Source organism: Cuculus canorus, chromosome 23, assembly GCF_017976375.1.
Source record: "Cuculus canorus isolate bCucCan1 chromosome 23, bCucCan1.pri, whole genome shotgun sequence".
Lineage (NCBI taxonomy): Eukaryota > Metazoa > Chordata > Aves > Cuculiformes > Cuculidae > Cuculus > Cuculus canorus.
This window is the reverse complement of record NC_071423.1, coordinates 15,101-38,471: the sequence shown is the minus strand read 5'-3', so window position 1 is coordinate 38,471 and position 23,371 is coordinate 15,101. Positions and strand designations below refer to the sequence as shown.

General features: G+C 48.8%; 2 protein-coding genes across 4 annotated transcripts; one reads left to right on the top strand and one right to left on the bottom strand.

Moving 5' to 3' along the window:
• The first annotated feature begins 55 nt into the window (after window positions 1-55).
• On the top strand, window positions 56-8,011 carry SRPRA (SRP receptor subunit alpha). 2 transcript variants are annotated; one of them, XM_054087181.1, is made up of 14 exons: window positions 56-196; window positions 470-553; window positions 2,306-2,469; window positions 2,576-2,736; window positions 2,863-3,016; window positions 3,471-3,621; window positions 3,917-4,020; window positions 4,224-4,342; window positions 5,083-5,169; window positions 5,258-5,430; window positions 5,523-5,736; window positions 5,814-5,977; window positions 6,590-6,688; window positions 6,985-8,011. In XM_054087181.1, the coding sequence occupies exons 1-14, from the start codon at window positions 77-79 to the stop codon at window positions 7,111-7,113; spliced, it is 1,923 nt and encodes a 640-aa protein (XP_053943156.1). In that variant the 5' UTR covers window positions 56-76; the 3' UTR covers window positions 7,114-8,011. The 2 variants fall into 2 exon arrangements, with proteins under 2 accessions (XP_053943156.1, XP_053943157.1); XM_054087182.1 differs by lacking the exons at window positions 6,590-6,688; window positions 6,985-8,011 and adding an exon at window positions 6,354-6,557.
• Window positions 8,012-10,268: 2,257 nt separating this feature from the next.
• Window positions 10,269-21,943, bottom strand: LOC128854386 (uncharacterized). 2 transcript variants are annotated; one of them, XM_054087196.1, is made up of 2 exons: window positions 10,778-21,943; window positions 10,269-10,553 (listed from the first exon to the last, which is right to left on the bottom strand). In XM_054087196.1, the coding sequence occupies exon 1, from the start codon at window positions 15,964-15,966 to the stop codon at window positions 14,869-14,871; it is 1,098 nt and encodes a 365-aa protein (XP_053943171.1). In that variant the 5' UTR covers window positions 15,967-21,943; the 3' UTR covers window positions 10,269-10,553; window positions 10,778-14,868. The 2 variants fall into 2 exon arrangements, with proteins under 2 accessions (XP_053943171.1, XP_053943172.1); XM_054087197.1 differs by having other exon boundaries at window positions 10,269-11,039; window positions 11,277-21,943.
• Window positions 21,944-23,371: the final 1,428 nt, after the last annotated feature.

Below are 23,371 nucleotides of genomic sequence, written 5' to 3'. Positions count from 1 at the left end.
CCGGCGGAAGTGCGGGGCAGCGTGACGTGTGTGCGGAGCCGGCGCTGCTGCCGCCGCCGCCGCCGCCGCCGCCGCCATGCTCGACTTCTTCACCATCTTCAGCAAGGGCGGCCTCGTCCTCTGGTGCTTCCAGGGCGTGCGTGGCCCCGTCGCCACCGCGCCCGTCAACGCCCTCATCCGCTCCGTCCTCCTCCAGGTGCTGGGGAATGGAGCCGCCTGAAGGGGCGTGGGCGCCCCCAATAACAGGGGGATTGGGGATGCCAGTAACGGGGATTCCGGGCTCCCAGTATCGGAGGTTTGGGGACACCAGTCCCGGCGGGTGTCTGGGTGTCCCGGTAAGGGGAGCTGGCTGGATGCACCAGTAAGGAGGGAAAAGGGGGATGGGCCACGTTTTTGGGGCAGAGAGGATGGGGGTGTCTTCTCGCTGCTTCCTTCCCCCTCCCCCGTTCTGATGGCTCCTCTCCCCTAGGAGCGGGGCGGCAACAACTCCTTTAACCATGAAGCCCTCACACTCAAGTACAAGCTGGATAACCAGTTCGAGCTAGTGTTTGTGGTAAGCAACCCTCCTGGCTGCTCTGGGACATGGGCACTTGCCTGTGGCTCGATGGGCAAAAACCTGTCCAACCTTGCGGGAAAGCTGGGACTGGTGAGAAAGTGTCCCAAATGGGTATGGCCAAGCCACGTATTGGTGAAAACATCCAAAAGTGAGTGCTGATTGTTGGTGTTGCTCAGCCTCGAGAAGAGAAGGCTCCGAGGAGACTTTAGAGCAGCTTCCAGTGCTGAAAAGGGCTCCAGGAAAGCTGGGGAGGGGCTGTTAATCAGGAAGTGTAGGGATATGATGAGGGGGAGCAGTTTTGAGCTGCAAGAGGGGAGATTGAGATGAGATCTTATGGAGAAGTCTTGGGAGGGTGGGGAGGCCCAGGCCCAGGTTGCCCAGAGCAGTGGTGGCTGCCTCATCCCTGGAGGTGTTGAAGGCCAGGCTGGATGGGCCTTAGATCCAGTGGGAGGTGTCCCTGCCCATAGCAGGGGGTGGAACTGGATGGGCTTTGACATCTCTTCCAACCTATTGTGATTGTGTTGTACCAAGTGGATGCTTTAATTGCACAGGCTGTTGCTTGGTGCCAAGAGTGGTGTCAGCTCCTCTGGCTCTGGGACTCTCGGGTGCAGTGTGGATATCGTCATTCCTGGCTCTGGAAGAGTCTAGCATGGAGCAGCAAGGGAGCTAACTGGTGGCTGTGGGTGCCTCTTGCTCCTACACCACTGTGGAGCCCTTTGTTTTAATCACCTGTCTCAGGAGTAAAACTCATTAAACCCCCAACAGAAACTGTACTGGCTGATGCAGCCATATTAAACATTTTACTTTGAGCACTTCTATTTAAAAAAAGCCAGGAATCCATCATCCCCTTTCCTTTGATTTTAATGTTCTCTCTTTCATCCCCAGCCCTTATCTCCCTAAATCCACACGGCCTTTGCTGTGTACCTGCAGATAAGCAAAAGGCTTTCTGGTCTTTCATGACGTGTCTTTGTTGCCATGGCACAATTGCCTTGTTTGTGTAGGTGTCGCCTCTGGTGTCGCCCTGGGCTCTGCCATTTATTCTTCCTTTTTATGAAAGCATATTAAAAACTTGGTCAATCACATTGGAAAACATGGCCCAAAAACTGCCGCAAATAAAGGACTCCATACCTATCCCACTGCCTCTCTGGTGAGACCTCGCCTGGAGACATGTCCTCAGCACAGGAAGGACATGGATCTGTTGGAGCGGGTCCAGAGGAGGCCATGGAGATGATCCAAGGGCTGGAGCACCTCCTGTACAAGAACAGGCTGAGAGAGTTTGGGTTGTGAACCATGGAGAAGGGAAGGCTCCAGGGAGACCTTAGAGAAGCTTCCAGTTCTGAAAGGGGTTCCAGGAAAGCTGGGGAGGATCTCTTGATCAGGGAGTGCAGGGAGATGATGAGGGGAAAGGTTTTGAGCTAAGAGGGGGGAGATTGACATGAGATCTTAGGAAGAAATATTTTCCTGTGAGAGGGGGGAGGCCCTGGCCCAGGTTGCCCAGAGAAGTTGTGGCTGCCCCATCCCTGGAGGAGTTCAAGGCCAGGTTGGATGGGGCTTGGAGCCCCTGATCCAGTGGGAGGTGTCCCTGCCCATGGCAGGGGTTGGAACTGGATGGGCTTTGAGGTCCCTTCCAACCCAAACCATTCTCTGACTGTATGATATCCAGTGGAGGGGCTTTTGCTTCCTCACTGGTTGGATGCTGCTGTGGAATCAGCTGGAAGAGCTAAGCCTTCTCACTGTGGTGCATTTCAGGTGGGGTTTCAGAAGATCCTGACTCTGACCTACGTTGACAAGTTGATAGACGACGTTCACAAAGAGTTCAGAGACAAGTACCGCAATGAGTTCCAGCAGAAGGGCACCCTGGGCCTCCTCAATGGCACCTTCGATTTTAAAGAAGACTTCATGCGCCTCCTCCGGTAGCAGAGCCTAATATTTCTCTCAAGTTTCCATTTAGAGGAGAGCTGGACGGGGCGGGGGTTGGGGCAGAGCTGGAATCCAGGATAATGGGCCACCTCCCTGCAGGGACGCCGAGGAGAGCAGCAAAGCTCGAGCTCCCACGGTGATGAAGACATTTGAACAGTCTCAAAAGTCCCAGAAGACTGTCAAGTGTATGATTGAAACCCGAGGGGAGAAACCAAAGGAGAAAGTCAAGAACAAGAAGAACAAAGGTTCCAAAAAGGAGGGTGAGTTAATGGGAGAGATATCAGGGTGGGGAAAATATTCCCAAGCTCTGTGTTCTGCCTGTGTTTTTTCAGTCCTCACAGCACCCAGCTGCTGGTCTGAGCTGGTGGTGTGGATCTTCCCATCAGGAATGGAAGCTGTCACAGCAGCCAGTAAAGCATCCACAGGGGACAGGCAGCCCTCTGCAGCTGGGGACAGGGAGGAACTGACTAAGGATGAAATCCTCCAGAAGAACCGTGAGGAATTCTTCAAGAGACACATGAAAGCGGGGGAGAAGTCAAGGTGGGTAATATCAGTCTGCCTGCTCTTCAGACCAGCTCCTCCAGTGTCCCTTGGCCATGACCGAGCCAGTCCTTCCTTTGGTGATGTGTGGAAATAAGCTCTTCCTTTCTTGGACCTTGTTGCCCCTTTACTTATTTGCCTACTTGTTAGAAAGACCTGGAAAGGGCACACTAGGGGTCCTGGCAGGGGAAACCAAGTCCCAGTAGGTGCTTGGGAGAGGTCCAGACCTCTTGGTGAGATGCTCTGAGCAAAATGCCTGGCTAGAGGTAAAGCAGCCTGATAAAGCGGTAAAGTTCGGATAAATAAACTCAGGAGGTGCTGATTCAACCAGGTTTAGCCTTAATTTCTGCCTTTTTGGGTAATCTAGGCTTTTCATTTGCACTCCTTCTAAGGAGATGATTGCTGATTCTCTGCTGTACTGAACAGAACCTGCTTCTGGGCTTTATTTCAACAGATCTCCAAAGCCTGAGGCACAGAAGGAGAAGGGAAAGAAGCCCCGAGTGTGGGATCTGGGGAACTCTAATGCCAAAGTACTCGATTACAGTAACTCTGCTACCAATGGAAGCGTGGAGGCTTGTCCTGTGGAGGAATTTGACCCTGATCTAGTAAGGAAAAGCCAGGTTGCTGTATCCGCTACAGTGCATTGAGCTGGGATCAGCTGGGCATTGCAGACCCAGCCTAGTCTCCACACCTGGCTGAGAAAGTATGAGAAATGAGGATTGCAGCACCCAGCCCATGGACCTGCAGGGTTTTGTCTCCAGCTGCAGGAGAACAATGCTGGATGGGATCAACCTGCTGTGCACTTGCTGCTTACCAGAGCTACTGGTGCCACCAGCAGGTAGGGGGAGAGGACAGTGAGTGGTTGCTGATCTTCAAGGTGTATCTTTTTCCCCCTTACAGGCCCTGGGGGGTCGAAATCGGGAGCCTGGCCGCCTCTATGACCTTGAGTATGAGAGCGATGAGGAAATTGAAGAGAAGGTTATTCAGAACCCTTCGAAACCCAGGTAGAGGCTCCTGCACCCCCTGTTTGCTGCACACTTCCTGATTTCTCTCCCAGAACTCATCTTCCAGTCTAACCAGTAATGCATCTGAGGACAAGCTGGCGTGTTTTGTCAGCTGTGCAGAGGGATCTTCTTGCATCTGGCTGTTGTGTGCCCTATACAATTTGCTCCTCATGCCTGAAGGTAACTCCTCTGCTTCCCTGCAGTGCGAAGAAGGGTGGCCTGGGGGGCATGTTTGGCATGCTGAAAGGCCTGGTGGGCTCCAAGAGCTTGACGAGAGAGGACATGGACCCCATACTGGAGAAGATGAAGGATCACTTGATTGGTATGTCTGGATCTGCTTTGAGCAGATAAGTTGGATCTAGTTCCCTGCGCTCTGTAGGGTGGTCTGTGGAGCAGTGCCTATGGTTTCGACACAGGAACCGTTTTTGGAACGGTTTTGGGCATAGGAATCTTGCCCACAGGAACTGAGGGTGGGTTCCTGTTGTTTCTGGGGAGCCCTCAGCAGCCCATCGGCAGTAGTCTGGTCTGGTGGGGATCCTGTGCAGTGACTCCATCCTTCCCTTGACAGAATCAGAGAGTCCCAGAACAGTGGGGTGGGAAGGGTCCTCTGGAGCTCATCTAGTCCAGCCCCCCTGCTACAGCAGAGTCACCTCCAGCCAGTTGCACAGGAACACATCCAGGCGGATTGGAAAATCTTGAGAGGAGGAGGCTCCACATCCCTCCTTCGGCAGCCTGTTCCTGTGCTCCATTTGTACCCGGTGCCCCTTGTCCTGTCCCTAGGCACCATCTTCTGACCCCAACTCTGAGTTCAGCATTGGTGGGATCCCCTCTCAGTTTTCTCCTCTTCAGGGTGAACAGGCCCAGGTCTGTCAGCTGTTCTCCTAACAGAGATGCTCCAGTCCCCTCATCTCCGTGGCCTCTGCTGGAATTTCTCAAGTAGCTCCTTGTCTTCCTTGAGCTGGGGAGCGAGACTGGAGACAGGACTCCAGATGGGGCCTCAGGTAGTGTCCAGCTTGAATAACCTTAGCAGTGCTAACTCCCCACTCTGTCTCTTTCACAAAGCAAAAAACGTGGCAGCTGAGATTGCGGTGCAGCTCTGTGAATCAGTGGCCAAGAAACTGGAAGGGAGGGTGATGGGAACGTTCACCAGTGAGTAACTGTGTGGCCTCTTGCTTGTGGTTTGGGGCTCAGGAGCACTGATCAGGCGTGACAGGTTTTCTTGTCATCATCTCCTCAGCGGTGACCTCGACGGTGAAGCAGGCCCTACAAGAGGCTCTCGTGCAGATCCTGCAGCCCCAGCGCCGGGTGGATGTCCTTCGTGATGTCATGGATGCCCAGCGCCATCGCCGACCCTACGTGGTCACTTTTTGTGGTGTCAACGGTGTCGGGAAGTCCACCAACTTGGCCAAGGTAGGACACAATCTTTCTGTCTCTCTGGGACCAGTGCTGAGGTCAGACTGTGGCTGCTAATGGGGCTGATTTTGATCCATTGCCACCTGCAGATCTCATTCTGGCTCATCGAGAATGGTTTCAGTGTCCTCATCGCTGCCTGTGACACCTTCCGTGCGGGAGCGGTGGAGCAGCTCCGCACCCACACCCGTCGCCTCAATGCCCTGCACCCTCCAGAGAGCCATGGTGGGCGGACCATGGTGCAGCTCTATGAGAAGGGCTATGGCAAGGATGCTGCCGGGATCGCCATGGAGGCCATCTCTTATGGTAGGGGGGAAAACCGGTGTCAGGAGACTCTGTTTTGAGAAAGTGTCCTGCTTAACACTGCCTCCTTGTCTGCCCAGCTCGGAACCAGGGCTTTGATGTGGTCCTGGTGGACACGGCAGGACGCATGCAGGACAACGCTCCCTTGATGACAGCACTGGCCAAGCTCATCGCTGTTAATGCTCCTGACCTGGTCCTCTTTGTTGGGGAAGCGCTGGTGGGAAACGAGGCTGTAGATCAGCTGGTGAGTGTTAAGGGTTTGTTTCCGAAACACCAGAGAATGTGGAATGGTTTGAATTGGAAGGGACCTTAAAGATCATCTAATTCTAACCCTCCTGTCATGGGTAGGGACACCTCCCACTGGATCAAGCTGCTCAAGGCCTCACCCAGCCTGGCACTGAACACCTCCAGGGATGGGGGTGCCACAACTTCCCTGGGCCACCTGGGCCAGGGCCTCCCTACCCTCATTGTGAACAATTTCCTCCTTGTGTCCAGTCTAAATCTGCCCCCTTGCAATTTGAAGCTGTTGCCCCTCATCCTATCACTGCATACCTTATGAAAAGTCCCCAGCTTTCCTGGAGCCCCTTTCAATACTGGAAGCCACTATAATGTCTCCCCAGGGCCTTCTCTTCTCCAGGCTGAACAAGTCCAACTCTCTCAGCCTGTCCTCATAGCAGAGGTGCTCCAGCCCTTGGATCATCCTTGTAGCCATCCTCTGGACCCGCTCCAACTGCTCCATGTCCTTCTTATGTTGAGGATTCCAGAGGAGGGGAAAACCTGCTCCTGTAAGTTTGGTTGGAGATTTGGACAGCAGCAGCACCACAGATGGGTTTCTCTGGTCTGCTCTCTTCCTCAGGTGAAGTTTAACAAGGCCCTGGCTGATCACTCCATGGCACAGACACCGCGGCTCATTGATGGGATTGTCCTCACCAAGTTCGATACCATTGATGACAAGGTAAGGAGGCAACGAACACAACTCCATGTGGAGCTTCCCACTGCTGACCCAAGAGGGAGAGATGAGAATTAAATATGAGGGACTTCCATGTGGTCCTGGACACTGTCCCCTGCCTCGCCCTTGCATTTGAGCCATTTAAACAAAACTCCGCTGTCCAATCTCTGCACGCGAGGAAGAGGGGGTTGCGAGGTCTCTTGGTTGACACATGTCAGGCTGAATGTTTGCCAAGCTCTTTGGGGCGTGCGTCGAGGGGTGGCACGGGATTTGCAGGCTAGCGCCGCGTGTTGTCCTCACAGGTCGGCGCCGCCATCTCCATGACCTACATCACAAGCAAGCCCATCGTTTTTGTTGGTACCGGACAAACTTACTGTGATCTGCGAAGCCTTAATGCCAAGGCCGTGGTCGCAGCGCTCATGAAGGCCTAAACCCACCAAATTGCTGTGTGCAGATGTCAGAGGAGAACATGCTTTACCCTGTTCCTGACTAGTCTTTCCCGTGTAGTGCATTACAGAATGGGATGCCTGTGCCAGGGGTGGGGTTTTTTCAGATAAAGCCGCTTTTATCCAGCAAAAGCCCTTCCCCAGGGCTCCTTCATTCTGTTTGAAGTGATGCAGGCTCCCTCATGGGGAGGCTGAACTCAGAGCTTTGTATTGTTCGTGCTGCACGGGGTGGGGATTAGTGCAAGAACCTGCTGTGCTTTTTTGCAGAGTTTGAAGGCAGTTTTTGAGCTGCTCTTGTGATTTTTAGACCAGCTTAGGGAGGACATAGGAGTGACTTGTCAGGAGTGAGCAGGACGGGCGCTGATTAGCAGCAGTGACAGAAGACCTGTCTGTTAATGTCCCTGCTAGGGACAGCTCTACTGAAGCTGATAAACCAAAAATGTCTGGAAGGGAGAAGCTAAATTGCCTTAAGGTCCCCGATTCTGCCGTCACTGGGACGCTGGAGCAGGGTATCTGGACACCATGTTTTTAGGCAGGCGCTGGAGTGCTGTGGCAGCTCAGTCTGGCCATGCTAATTGTGGTGGAGAAGGAATGCAGCCTCTGCCTGGCTCCTGCCCACTGGCCTCTGCGTGATTTGCTAGGAAAAAGGAAAAAAAGAATCAATCGTGGAAGATCCTGGTGGCTGCTTGCTGCTTGCCTGTACCCTTTCTCCCCCTCTTTGAGTGCCTCTTGATCCCCATCTCAAGTGCTGCACTGAATAATACAAAACTCTCTTACGATGTCTTGTAGCTCTGTATTGCGGATGTGCTCTAGTGCAATAAATTGAATGCTGTCTGCTAAGAGACATAATTTATATAAAATAAACTTCGTAAATTGTTTGGTACCCTGTGCGTGCAGCCCGTGGTGTCCCTGCCCGGCAGACCCTGGGCACAACCTGTGGAGTATGTGGTGCCGCAGGCCCTTCGCTCCGATATGCTTGAGCTTTGTGTGGCCTTGCGAGTTTTTTCTCTTCCCGGAGTTAAGTTTCATAGCAGCTCTTCTGTAGCTGGGAAGGTGAAGGTGCTGCTGAAGCCCTTGAGTAATGGCAGGCTCTGGATCACACAGCTGGGCTTGGTTAAAGTGCAGTTCATACAATCCTAGAATCACTTTGTTGGTAAAGACCTTTGAGGTCATTGGGTCTGACCATCCCTGTCCACTGCTGACCCATCCCTGAGCACCTGATCTAAGTCTAAGTGTCTTTTAAACCCGTCCAGGGCTGGGGACTCTACCACCTCCCTGGCAGCTTGTGCCAGGGCTCAAGAACACTTTCAGTGAAGAAGTTTTCCCTGATGTCCAGCCTAAACCTGCCCTGGTGCAACCTGAGGCCATTTCCTCTTGTCCTGCTGCCTGTCACTGGGGAGGAGAGACCAGCATCCACCTCACCACAGCCTCCTGTCAGGTTGTTGTACAGGGTGATGAGGTTTCCCCTCAGGCTCCTCTTCTGCAGATTCAACAGCCCTAGGTCCCTCAGCTGCTCCTCATAACCCTTGTTCTCCAGCCCCTTCCCCAGCTCCCTTCCCTTCTCTGGACGAGCTCCAGCCCCTTGGAGCCCGTTCTCCACCTGGCCTTGCGTTTCAGACATAGAAGGACGCAGACAGAGGTGCTTGCACTGCAGAGCCCTCTGCTCAGCCCACGTCACACCGAGCATGAGACGCTGTTGGAAAGAAACCTACTCCGAACCCCAGGCACTGTGGGATGCTCTGTGGGACTGTCAGAAACACTGGCTCTGAAATGAGACTGAGTTGGGGTCAGACCTGGTTCTAGAAAAAGCGATTCAACTTTGGCTAAATCAGGAAGTTCCACTTTGTGGCAGAAACTGCTTCTGGTATCGCAGGCAGTGCATTTGCATGTGCCACGACCCCTCAATCCCACACGCATGCGCATCCCCCTGTGCCCTGCTGCATTTACATACACCAAGGCCCTGGGACACTGTTTTTGTGTACACTGCGCTCACATGGGCTGTATACACCAACCTCCAGCTTGGTGCCAGTGGTTGTCTACGCCTTGCCCCTACAGCTGTATTTGCATAACCATGCCCCCCTCCATTTGCATACACAAGGTCCCCTGACTAGCTGAGAAGAGCTTCAGGTGGGCTAGGAATGGCCCAGTGGGGCTGGCAAGGCTCCCCAGGGGTTTCCTGGCCAGGACTAGAAACAGCCCAGCAATACTGAAAACAAGCAAATCAACTCTGTCAGACTCGTTTTGGAGCAAGTGCCCTTTCTCAGGCCTGGGCACATGGGCAGGGGTCTCCATCGCTCGCGTGCGGTCAGACGAGAGCTGGGACAGAAGAGATTTCACACTTACACGCTTGTGTATAAATTCACCCAGAAATGTTATGCCCATTCTGTCACTTTACAAAGACTCATTTTAACGTTATTATGAACTTCACAGTAGTCGAAACTCTGCTTGTTTGGAGCTTTGGAGGTGGCTCTGTCTGACCTTGCCTTTGAGATGGGGAAAGGCTGCAAAGAGAGGTGATTATAGAATAAGACACCTCTCTTCAGCACAGACCACACTGAACACAAAACATCATCTCCAAAGAATGAACAGTGCCTGGAAAACACCATTTTAAAGAAAATCTGCTCTCAGAAGAACATCCTGTTTACTTTTCAAAAAATACAACTATTGAGATGAAACTGAACTCTACTTTAGCTTAAATCACAAATACTCCACTTTTTTTTTGAACAATAATGACCTCTTGTGTCAGAGCAGGGCTGCCAAAGGGGCCCAGTGCCAGGCTATCAAGGGCTGCAGTGGGGTGAGCAGGGGCTCAGCTCGCAAAGAGGCTCTAGTCGGGCTACCAGATGGCTTGGTGGGGCTAGCAGCTTCTCAAGTGAAGGCAGGGCTGCCAGCTCCTCCCAGCTGGGAGATGCTCAGGTCCAGGATCCTTGGGATCTGGGGACCACAACCTCCCAAGTGGCCATCCTCAAAATCCACTGGCCCACTTCCACATCGGTTTCTGTCCCAAACATGGAAAAATCCGGAGTTACAAGGTTTCTCGGGGCTGGCAGGTGGTGCTGGATCTCCCCCGCCCAAGCAGGAATTACCTGTGGGAAGAGTGGCCTGGCAGCATTTTGAAGGGGAAGGGGCTCACCTTTGTGTCAAGTGGTGCTTCAGGACATGCTTCAGTCGGCATGGTGGGTGGGGCCGATGGTTGTGCTGGATGAGCTTAGAGGTCTTCAATGATTCCGAGATTCTATGATGCCATGACCTCTCTCCCTGCAGGCACCTCCAGCGCCTCTGCCTATCTCAGAGGCCTCAGGAGGGCAGCACTTGCAGAATGTGCTTGGCTCTTGGCTGCTGCCTTGGACACCTCACGATGAGGATGGTCTGTGTTGTGAGGGAACGGACTGCGATGTTGCTGTCTTCTGTCACGGGCTCAAGGACTGTGGTGGAAACAAACAGAGCTGAGATGAAGACTCGTGTCTACAGAGACCCCGAGCACGCCCTCCAGACCCCACCAGCCCCAGCCAGGAGAGAGCTGCTGCACAGGAATGCCCCAACTGCCCCAGACAGGTTTCTTGTAGCAGGACCAGGCAAGGCAGTGCCCTGCTTAGTCACTATCTCCTGTCCCACCAGTCCTGGCTAACCCAACCCTCCCACTCCTTACCGTAGCAGATCCTTGACATCTTCTCTGGGCTTTGGTCCTTCAGGTGTTGTGCAGCAAGTCCTAGGGACAGAGCTCTGTCAGATCCCCTTGCTCCCCAGTGCCATGGTGGGAACTGAGGCCAGTGTGTCCCAAAAGAGAGACCCGAGGGTGGTGGCTCACTGATGAACCTCACAGCTGCCAATCGCAAGTCTTTCTGAGCTTCCTTCAGGTATGGCACGCTCCAATGTAAGTATTCCTCAGCCTTGCTTCTGCGCTGCACCACCTGGAGAGAGCACAAGGGTATGGGCATGGAATCCTGGAATGGCTTGGGCTGGAAGGGACCTCAAATCCCATCCAGTTCCACCTCCCTGCCATGGGCAGGGACACCTCCCACTGGATCAGGGGGCTGTGGGCTCCAGGCTGGAGCAGGGCAGGCGAGACCCACCCCCCAGACACGTGGGGCAGCCCTTGTCCAACCCTTAGCAGATGTCCTCACCAAGTATTCTGCAATACTCCACACCTGTTGCATCTGGATGAGATGTTTCAGCTGCGCCTATCTGAGGACCTCTGCTGCAGCAAGGAGTGCTTCCTCGGATGCCTGTGGGGCAGTAGAAGCTGGCAGATGGCACCACAACCACATGTCCGCCTCTTCTTGGCTTTGTTCTGGTGGCCTTAGGAAGCTGGGTCGTGCCCTGGCCCAAATGTGTTGGTGTCTGTTCCCTCCATACCTTGGCCACCCTCTGTGTTTGATCGTTCAAATGAAAGAAGAGCGGGACCAGGACCATTCACACATTATTCTTCATCTGCTTCTTGTTCCTGCATGCCACATTCTTCATTTGATCTCTGAAGAGGATAATGGAGGTTTCTCTCACCTGGCAGGACTCCTGGTAGGGAGAAGGACAGCAGGACTTCAGCACCAGTAGCTCTCTGCCCGTGTTGAAGGACGGAATGATAGCATGTCCTCAGTTGAAAGGGACCCACAAGGGTCATCGATCCAAACTCCTGTCTCTGCACAGGACAACCCCCAAATCATAAAATCATAGAATGATTTGGGCTGTCGGGGAACTCAAAGCCCGTCCAGTTCCAACTGCCTGCCACAGGCAGGGACACCTCCCACTGGATCAGGTTGCTGAAAGCCAACGTCAGCTGGAACCCCTCCACGGATGGGGCAGCCATGACTGCCCAGAGCAGGCAACCTGGGCCAGGGCCACCCCACGCTCACACGAAAAACATTTCTTCCTAAGATCTTATTGCAATCTCCTACAGGAGCCTGGGGAAGGAAGGGCAGTACAAGCTTCTGCCTTGTGTGGGTCTGGCAGGTTTGAGCTGAAGGATCAGGCTCCATCATCATCCTTACATGATTAAAGACAGGCAGGAGCTTCTCTGTCAGCTGCACAGCAAAAGGGCTGGCCTCATTCTTCTTCAGGTGACCCATCACTCTTAAAATGGCCTGCAGGGCCTTCAACACGATGTCGCTATTGCCATCATTCATGACTTCCATCACGTATGGGAGGAGGCCCAGCATTTTTCGTGCCTGTAGGAAAAGCAAATTTCCTTGTAGTGAAAAGGGCACAGAATCAAGAAGTGGTTTGGATTTGAAAGGACCTTTACAGGTCACATACTCCAAGCCCCTGCAGGAGCAGGGATGCCTTTAAACCGGATGCAGTTGCTCCAAGCCCCATCTAACCTGGCCTCGAACACCTCCAGAAATGGGGCAGCCACAACTGCTCTGGGCAAGCTGGATGAGGGCATCCCCACCCTCACAAGAAAACATTTCTTCCTAAGATCTCATCTCAATCTCCCCTCTTTCAGCTCAAAAACATTCCCCCTCATCCTCTCCCTGCACTCCCTGATCAAGAGCCCCTCCCCAGCTTTCCTGGAGCCCCTTTCAGAACTGGAAGCTGCTCTAAGGTCTCCCTGGAGCCTTCTCTTCTCCAGGCTGAACAACCCAAACTCTCTCAGCCTGTCCTTATATGGGAGCTGCTCCAGATTTCAGACCATCTCCGTGTCTTCCTCTGGATCCATTCCAACAGCTCCATGTCCTTCCTTTTCTGAGGACACCAGAAATGGACACAGGACGTCAGCTGGGCTTTCACGAGAGCATAGCAGAGGGGCAGAATCCCCTCCCTCCCTGCTGGTCCCACTGCTTTGTATGCAGTGAATGACACAGTTTGGCTTTCGGGGCTCAAGCACATATTGGTGGCTCACGTGGAACTTCTCATCCCTCAGCACCCCAAGTCCTTCTCAGGGCTGCTCCCAATTCATTGGGAACCAAGCCTGTGTTTGTGCCTGTGATTTATCATCCACCAAACAACCCATCAAACCCTGACCTCTCTCCAGTTCAGAGAGAAGGATGTGTTGGGGCATTGTCTCAAAGGTTTTACACAAGTCCAGGTCCATTGCATTTCCCATGTCAACTGATGTGGCCACTCCATCATACAAGGCTGTTAGCGTAGAGACAAACACATAACCATTCCAGGTAGGTTATATATGGTGCTTTATTTTGAGGCCCCCGGAACCTGGGGTATTCAAACCCAAATCAGGTTCCAAGACCATCCCGGCACGTCCGCAATTTAACCCTTAAGTGTTTCGTAGTCTAATGTATATTCAACAGATTACATCATTTCTTCATGCATATGTATTTGAAGATTGTCTCATCATTTGTGTGGACACCAGCATTTCTTTATCTTCAGTTGACTGCCCTTGGTATGCTTCTGGCCTTCACAAATGTAGGCTGTGTTCAGATAAGGTTGTTAGTAAAAGCGTAGGCTCTGCTCGGATAAGGTTGTTAGTACATTCTTTCTAAGCACTCCCTAATATCATACTTGTGAAGGTTATATGTGGTCTGTGAGAAAACCGTCATTGTCTACAGAGACAGACACGAAGTCTGCACAAACTTAACTATAAAGATCAACAAAATTAAATGCTAAATACAATATATATCAAATGCTAAATACAATATACATAACCTATAATTCTAATCTTACTTAATTGAGCCCTAATTCTTCAGCTAAATTAACGTTTTTCCAACATTTCCCCCCTTTGAAAATACTTCATTTCCTGCAAGTATTTTCATTTACATAGCTGTTTCTTGGTAAACCAGCGGGAGTGTTGGGTGTTGTGGGTATTCTCGTGTGATGGCTCCAATGATTCTGTGTGTCCAATTGCTTTTATGAACAATTTCTTTTTGGATACACAGATATACTAGACAAATTGCAAGAAAGATAAGCAAGAAGGTGAATAGTGTTTCAGCCAGGGATTGAATCCAGCCAGTAAGATGGATTCCTAATCCATTGAACAGTTCCCCGATCCAATTGTGACTAATTACCTCCTTTTCTCTTTCAGCCTCCTTTTCTATTTTCCCGAGTTGTGAGATATCATATTCTATGTCTGCAGTTACATTTGGTATATGTACACAGCAATGATCAGTCCGGCCCTTGAGGTACCCGCATACTCCATGTTCTTTTAATAGCAATATATCTAATGCCATTCTGTTCTGCAAGGTCATTTTTGTTGTGGCCTGCAACTGCAAATTTAGATCTCTGAATCCCTTCTTGGTTACTCTAGCTAACCTTTCAGTTTGTCCAATTAAATTATAAATCATTTCCCTATTACGATATGCAACTACCTGAGCAAAAAGAGATTCCAATGCCCAGCCTACTTTAACCCCAGTTGAAGGTTCTTGCCAAACATCGTCTATATCTTCAATATCATCGTTTATGTCTCTCCTAGTTCGAATCTGTAAGGTTTCCAATTTACCTTTAAAAGGGGATCGCTTCCAAATTGGGCATAGGGTAGGTAAGCCCAAAGTTATTTCCCGTACTGGTCCTGTCATTGGGAGGTGAGTGGTCCAGGTTCCATCGTTAGCTGCCCATACAAAGTTACCCATACTACGTATTGTCGAATATCTGCAATCTGTTTCTGGGATCGGTATTACTTTTCCGTTAACTTTCAGATCTCGACATGCACATCCTGTTATTAAAGCTATTCTTACAGGAGGGATTGTTATCTATCTAGGGTCTGTGTCACAATCAAAAGTCTTAGAGCAGTTCCACCAAGAAACACTCTCAATGATATCCAGTCTGACTTTGTTAGTTGCCAATAATGTTAAATCATTTGTTACACTGTTTCCCTGTCCATCTGAAACACCAAGGTGTGTCACCTCCATATTGAAATTTTTGTAAGATGCTAGTTGACCAGACAGAATCCCATTTTGTGTTTACCTCATCCTTTTCTCGGCATACCCACTCCTTCCTCTCCTGAGGGGCTATGATTTCTCTAACCGCATCATATGTACACCATCCCACATCTCCAAAACTAAACATTGAACTACTTTGGACAAACTGATGGTTTGGTAATTTGTAACAATCTTCTCGCCTTCCTGGAAATTTCCATTGCTGCTTTATATACTGTTTTTGTTTCACCTGTAACACTCTCGTTTCTTGTTTGCATACTGTATTATTCCCTACATTCTTTGGGAATGGAAAAGTCATTATTCCCCATTTTATTGGTTCCCCTGCTGTTTTCAGCAAGGGTAAACATGCCGTAATTCTACTAGTATTTTGCATTTTGGCAAAATCCCTGATTAGGCCAATTATCAGATTTTCTTCAGGATCACCCCGAGGTATATTTATTACCTGGGGCAGTTGGATTGATTCTATTGCTCGTTTTACTCTAATTCTAGTAATGTTTATTTCACTGTATCTGGAAGCAGTTTCATTCTGGTATTGGCATCTGTATGTTCCCATATCTGATTCATCTATTTGTCTAATAGTCTGAACTAACATTCCTCCTAATCTTAATTCTGTTAGATGCCTGCCATCATTTGGGATTTTCTTCCCATTCCTTGTCCATCCAAATTCCCTAGGTCGTGAATTGTCTAATAGGCAATAGATAAGTATATCACTGTCCAGAGGAATCTGATAGTATGAATGTCCTGCCTTTATCCCATGATCCTGAAGGGGGTTATGAAAACAGAATTTATTTGACACCTTGCCTCTAGATTTCCGTTTTCCCTGCAATTCCCATCCATACCTGTTTGATTCTAAATTCCTCGGGACAGCGTTTCTGAACTTGCAAAACAGAGTGGCATTTTGTCCAGTGACAGATTTCATCACTTCCTTTTTCTGCAGAACCTCTACAAAAGTGATAACCATTAGGGGTGTCAAGGACCAGATTACAATTAAGGTACTATACACAAAATTCGACATTTATCTGCTTTTCAGTCTCAGTTTTGTTGGTCCAAGAGCTTCTACTTCCCAATTTCTAGGAACCTTTTTCACTCGGGTATAATGAATCCAAGAGTCTATTCCTTTTACTTTTACCGCAGTAAATGTTGTTAGTAGTACCAAGTACGGTCCATTCCACCGTTCTTTCAGTGCTTCTTCATTCCAATCTCGAATGTAGACCTGGTCTCCTGGCTCAGTTTCGTGTACTGGATTTTCTAATGATAATGGACAGTTCCAGATCAGGGCACTTCATAGCCGCGTCAGAGTTCTACTGAGAGACAGTACATAGTTATATACATCTTGATTCCCTTTTATGTGCACTTTTGGATTTGGTTGTGGCGCCTCATATGGTTTTCCAAAAAGGATTTCATAAGGGCTTACTGTCATCCCAATCCTTGGCTTAATTCTTATCCTTAGGAGTGCTATTGGTAACGCCTGTGGCCATTGAATTTTAGCCTCTTGACATATCTTACTGATCTGCGGCTTAATTGTCTGATTCATCTTTTCTACTTGTCCACTTGACTGTGGTCTCCACGGTGCGTGGAGATTCCAAGAGATTCCTAACATCTTGCTTACCTCTTGAACTATAGCTGCTACGAAATGTGGTCCCCTATCTGAAGATAGGCCTAGGGGTACCCCAAATCTTGGAATAATCTCTCGCAGCAGCCATTTCACTGTCTCCTTAGCTTGGTTAGTGCGACAAGGAAAGGCTTCCAGCCATCCAGAAAAAGTGCCAACTCCAACTAACAAGTACCTGTATCCTTGACTTTTAGGTAATTCAACAAAATCAATTTGCCAATAATCACCCGGTTCCATACCTACTCTGATATGTCCCATTTCTATTCCTTTTCTAACCACTGGATTGTTCTTCAAACAGATTTCACATTTTGAATTTATTGACCTTGCCATTGTTAACATCCGTGTCGAGATTATGCTGCGCTTTAAATATGCCACTAAAGCTTCTGCTCCCCAGTGACATTTCTGATGTTACGTTTGCAAAACTGTCCGCATAATGATAGGTGGTACAATTACTTGTCCAGTTGCAGTTAGGTACCATCCATCTGAACCCAACTGGGCCTTCAGTGATCTAGCTGATTTCTCATCCTCCTCCGAGTACTTTGGCTTCTGCATTAAATAATTTTGTAAAGGGCTTACCTTCGTGGGTATTAAGGCCATCATATTTGATACCTGTCGTGCAATCCGTCGAGCTGTCCGGTCCGCTAACGCATTTCCTTCAGCTATTTTGGAATCTCCTCGTTGATGTGCTTTACAGTGCATGATCGCCACCTGTTTGGGTAACTGTACAGCAGTTATCAAATCCAGAATTTCTTTTTAGTATTTTATGTTCTTACCTTGCGAAGATAGGAGTCCTCGTTCTTTCCATAGTGCTCCATATATATGAACCACTCCAAATGCATATTTTGAGTCCGTCCATATATTTACTCGTTGATCCCTGCTCAATTCCAAGGCTCTTGTGAGAGCTATTATTTCTGCTCGCTGTGCTGAAGTTTCTACAGGAAGTGCTTCTGCTTTTATTACCCTATTTTGTGTGGTTACCGCATACCCGGCATATCGTGTCCCGTTTTCTACATAACTACTTCCATCTGTAAAAAGTTCTTGATCAGGCTGTTCAAGTGGGGTATCCTTCAAGTCAGCCCTTGTTGCATGAGTGTGTTCAATAACTTCCACACAATCATGTTCCAAAGGGCCGTCTTCCACAGGTGCTCCTAAGAAGGCTGCTGGATTTAACAGATTAGTTGTTTTTAAACTTACATCATCTTGTTCGGTCAGTACTGCCTGGTATTTCATCATCCTGCTAGGGGAAAGCCAATGCCCCCCTTTTTGTTCTAGGACAGTTAACACCATATGAGGTACATATACCTCAATATGCTTTCCCAAAGTCAATTTTCTGGCTTCTTGTATCAAGATCACCGTTGCTGCTACCGCTCTCAAACATGATGGCCAGCCAGCACTCACAGGGTCTAACTGTTTAGAAAAGTACCCTACTGGTCGTTTCCAGCTTCCCAGCTTCTGCGTTAAGACCCGTAGTGCCAGCGTTGCCTTTCATGGACAAACAACTGGAAGTCCTTAGTCAAATCCGGCAGGCCTAATGCTGGTGCCTTAGTCAGGGCTTCTTTTAATTCCTTAAAGGCCTCCCTCTGAGGTCCTTCCCAGATGAAAGTTGGTGACTTTTGTGCCTCATATAGAGGTTTTGCTATGAGTCCATAATCCAATATCCACAACCTACACCAGCCTGCCATACCCAAAAATGTCCTTAATTCATGTAAGTTTTGAGGCTCTGGAATCGCACGGATTGCTCTAATACGATCCATTCCTAGTCATCGTTGTCCCTGTGTTATTTCACAACCCAAATATAATACAGTTGTTCAGGCAATTTGAACTTTCGAGACTTTGTACCCATTAAGGCCTAATTGGTTTAAAATTTCAATTGTCACTTGGATACATACTGATTTGTGTTCTGTTGCAATTAAAATATCATCCACATATTGTAGCAGAAGATACTGTGATCGCGGTACCTGAACTTTCTCCTGCATTGTCCATGATTCCAATTCTTTTGCCAGCTGGTTCCCAAAAAGCGTTGGACTGTTCTTGAATCCCTGTGGAAACCTTGTCCATGTCAACTGCATTTTTCATCCATTGTGTGGGTTCTCCCATTCAAAAGCAAAGAATTTCCTACTATCTTTGTCGAGAGGAATACAGAAGAAGGCATCTTTTAAATCAATTACTGTAAACCATTTGTATTTCTCCTTCACAGATGTTAACAATGTGTATGGGTTAGCTACTACCGGATGTATGTCTTTCGTGATTTCATTAATAGCCCTTAAGTCCTGTACCAATCTATATTCTCCATTTGGTTTCTTTACTGGAAAAATTGGGGTGTTATATTCAGATTCACATTCTTCTAATACTCCAAAATTTAAGAATTTTTCAATAATTTTCACTATTCCATATTGGGCCTCTAATTTGATGGGATATTGTTTTATTCGTACTGGTTTCGTTCCTTCCTTCAATTCTACTACTACCGGTTGGGCCATTTTTGATTTCCCTGGTATATCAGTTTCCCATACCGTAGGGGTCACAGCTTCTTCTACTTCTCTGGGTACTTGAACTTTTGGATTTTCCTTCAACACTAGTATCTGTCCTGACTTTGATTCTGGAACTTGCATAATTAATTCTCCATCCTCAAAGACAATTCTTGCATTTAATTTAGATAACAAATCCCGTCCCAGCAGGGAGATTGGACAATCAGGCATATACAAGAATTCATGCCATATTTCCTTTCCTCCAAATCGTAATTCCAGGGGTTGCATGAATGGCCGGGTTTCCTCTTTCCCTGTGGCTCCCACTGTTGTAGTTGTCTTTTTCCCTATCTGTCCACATAAATAATTTAAAACTGAGTATGTTGCAACAGTATCTACTAAAAATTGCACTTCTTTCCCTCCTAACCTTACTTTCACTAGGGGTTCATCCTTTCCCGATTCTAGTCAGCTCTGATTCTCATAGTCTCCAAAACCATTGCCTTGGCCACTTCGGTGTTTCCAAATGGGATTCCTGGCTGCAAATTCTGCCTCATTCTGTACGGGCACGCATTCTTCCAATGTCCTTCCTGCTTGCAATATGCACATTGGTTAATGCCTAATCTATTCAACCTTGGTCCTAAGTCATTAAACAAGCAATTAAATCCAACCCCCCCCTTTCCCGTCCGCGCATCGAGCCTCTTCCTCGACCTGCAGGATTGTTCTGGCCTCTGCCCTGCATCACCGCCAGCAGATGTCGCTGTTGCCTTTGAGAACTCTCCCTCTCGCGGTTATTGTACACTTTCCAAGCAGTCTCTAAGAGCCCATTCAGATCACGCAGCTTCGCGCCCTCCAGTTTCTGCAGTTTCTTTCTGATATCATCCTGCGACTGCCCTAAGAAAATCAGGGCCAGCTGCACCTTAGCTTGCTCTGTTTCTACGTCTAAATCTGTGTATTTCCTCGCTACCTCTTTAAGCTGCTCCAAAAATGCAGACGGGGATTCTGTTTTCTCTTGCCTGACATTATACAGTTTTGACCAATTGATTGGTTTTGGCATAGCATTTTGTACTCCAACAACTATCCACTCCTGGTATCTCCTCAGATTTCCCATTCCTCTTGCAGTATTATAATCCCACATAGGATCTTCAGTCGGAAAATTCTGATCAACTGTCCCTGTGACAATCCCCTGCCTACTGTCTTCTCTAACTCATTCACGGGCAGTTCTCAACACCATTTCCTTCTCTGTAAGAGTCCATTAGAGTGTCCAGTAATACCTGTATATCATCCCAATCAGGATTTTGGGTTTTCAGAATCATCTTTACAACTCGTGCCACTTTACTCGGGTTCTCCCTATAAGTTCCAGCAGATTGTTTCCAGAGCATCAGATCTCCTGGAGTGAAAGGTACTTTAACATATACGGGTCCTTCTGCCCCAACCCCCTGCCGAAGCGGTGCTAATATAGCACTGGGTGCCTGCTGTCTAACTTGAATATCCCATTGCTGTGTTCGGTGGGATACTGGGGTAGTGGAATACTCCTGTTCCTCTATTTCTACCTCATCCTCCCCATCACCTTTTACTCCAGTATCTCTGGGGGCTGGTGGGGCCGACGGAGCCACTAATAAATCAAAATCATCATCCTCCTTATGCTGCAAAGCATTTTCCACTGCCAGACATTTCATACATTTCTTCTCAGTCACACATCCCTCACATTGCTCATCCGATTTTGTATTAACGACCATTATCCCACATGCCTTCTTCCATTCCTCTTTCCCTCTTAAAATAAAGAACAGTTCTACATATGGTATCTCATCCCATTTGCCCTCGCGCTTACAAAATAGCATCAATTGTAGGATGGTATTATAGTCTAAAGTTCCATTTTCTGGCCAACGAACCCGATCCTCTAAATTATACTGTGTCTACCATACATTACAATACTCAACCAATTTCCTTTTTTGCATTTCTTGCCCAAACTGCCCCTCTTTCCAATGCATCAGAATACACCCTAACGGTGATGACTTGGGTGTTGGTGGCATTTTATAACAGTCCGGACCAGCATCAAACAACAAACTAAACAAAATTCCACGTAATGAATAATACAGATTACTGAAAAATACAAGATCAAAATACAGTTGCTGAACCTGCAAAGCGAATAATACAGATTATGAATAATACAGATAACGAATAATATAGATTACCAAAAATGCAGAACAGATCACTGATGCCGAACCTGCAGAGCTTTCGCTACTGTCTTACAGATGGCGCCTAGGCTTTCCTCTGGAGCTCCCTAGCCCAACCAAGCATAGCTTTCGCCGCGTCTAACAGACAGGCTTTTACCAGACCAGAAAATATGGTACCTTTCCGATTGGGCACAAGACCCAAAAAATTTGGTACAATTCCTAATTAGGCACAAGACCTGTAGAAAAATTTAGTACTGTTCCAAATTAGGCACAAGACCTGACAAAGTTGGTACCATTCCCGATAAAGCACCGTGTCTTACTGATATCCCTGGTCCGTCGGGGGCAGCGGAGGTCGGCTGCGGTCGATGGCTCCCCAAGAATCACTCCGTGCCGGCTGGAGCGAGATCGATGCGGGCCGCCTCAGCAATGCCCGCAAGGTCCCATCTGGGTCGCCAAAACTGTTAGCGTAGAGACAAACACATAACCATTCCAGGTAGGTTATATGTGGTGCTTTATTTCGAGGCCCCCGGAACCTGGGGTATTCAAACCCAAATCAGGTTCCAAGACCATCCCGGCACATCCGCAATTTAACCCTTAAGTGTTTCGTAGTCTAATGTATATTCAACAGATTACATCATTTCTTCATGCATATGTATTTGAAGATTGTCTCATCATTTGTGTGGACACCAGCATTTCTTTATCTTCAGTTGACTGCCCTTGGTATGCTTCTGGCCTTCACAAATGTAGGCTGTGTTCAGATAAGGTTGTTAGTAAAAGCGTAGGCTCTGCTCGGATAAGGTTGTTAGTACATTCTTTCTAAGCACTCCCTAATATCATACTTGTGAAGGTTATATGTGGTCTGTGAGAAAACTGTCACTGTCTACAGAGACAGACATGAAGACTGCACAAACTTAACTATAAAGATCAACAAAATTAAATGCTAAATACAATATATATCAAATGCTAAATACAATATACATAGCCTATAATTCTAATCTTACTTAATTGAGCCCTAATCCTTCAGCTAAATTAACGTTTTTCCAACAAGGCCACTGGGTTGGTCAGGCAGGACATGCCCTTGGAGAAGCTGTGTTGGCTGTCTCCAGTCACCTCCATGTGGCAAAATCACCTCCATGTTAGCAAAGCTTCTAATATGACCTGTTCTGTGACCTCCCCAGACACAGAGGTCAGGCTGACAGGTTCATGCCAAGAAATTCCCCAGGACACTCTCAGGTAGCCCTCCAGGGCAAGGAGAGAGTTTGGAGCTGTCACTTCACCACTTGAATCCCCCTGTCCCCATTGTCCCAACCCCTGCTTGCCAATGTGGGTCCCCTTGCCGATGCCCTGCTCACCATCTTGGCTCTCTGTGACAGCGTCAGAAAGGCCCTGAGCATCAGCAAAAGCATCACTGGACTCGAGTGCCTCAGAATCTACCGGATACTGTACTTTTCCAAAATATCCTCATTTTCCCAATCCTTGCAGGCTAGCAACTAGAAGAAACACAGCAGTGAGTGGTCTGGCACTGTGAAGCTCCTATTCCACCAGGAGCTGAGGGCAAGGGCACTTGGGCTTTTCCTGATAACCCACAGCCAAGAGAAGGATGTAGGAGATCTCTGGGAGAGCATCACAGTCCTTCTGTTGGTCCTACAGGAGCAGGGACAGCCCCTTCAAAAGCTCCTGCAGTTCTTGGGCATGGAGAACATGATCTCCCACAGTGGGAAGGCAGAGCTGCAAGGCAGAGCAGGACTATCAGGAGGGTGGCCTCCGCCACCGCAGCCCGGCCTGAGGCAGCCCTGCTGGACATGGACCTTGCCCTTGGCTGGGCTGGCCTGGGCAGCAGGAGAGGAGCAATGAGGTGTTTGTTCTCGGGCTGGGAGAAGCGTGCTGAATTATGGAATGTCCTGAGTGGGAAAGGGACGCAAAAGGACCACTGAGTCCAACTCATGTTCCTGCACAGGACAACCCCACAATTCACACCGTGGGGCTGAAGGTGTTGGCCAGAGGCTTCTTGACTATTATCAGCCTTGGTGCTGTGACTGCTTCCCTGGGGAGCTGTTCCAGTGCTCCATTGCTCTCTGGTGGAAGAACTTTTCCCCAATGTCCAACCTAACCCTCTCTTAGCAACTTTCTGCCATGCCCTCACATCCAGAGAGAAGAGCTCAGCGCCTGCTC

What these genes read in the sequence shown, in the direction of transcription:
- SRPRA (XM_054087181.1), top strand. Translation starts at nt 77, where the DNA reads ATGCTCGACTTCTTCACCATCTTCAGCAAGGGCGGCCTCGTCCTCTGG. An exon ending in TCCGCTCCGTCCTCCTCCAG is followed by an intron (nt 197 to 469) that starts GTGCTGGGGAAT and finishes CCTCTCCCCTAG; the next exon opens with GAGCGGGGCGGCAACAACTC. An exon ending in AAAGCGGGGGAGAAGTCAAG is followed by an intron (nt 3,017 to 3,470) that starts GTGGGTAATATC and finishes TTATTTCAACAG; the next exon opens with ATCTCCAAAGCCTGAGGCAC.
- LOC128854386 (XM_054087196.1), bottom strand. Translation starts at nt 15,966, where the DNA reads ATGTCGAATTTTGTGTATAGTACCTTAATTGTAATCTGGTCCTTGACA.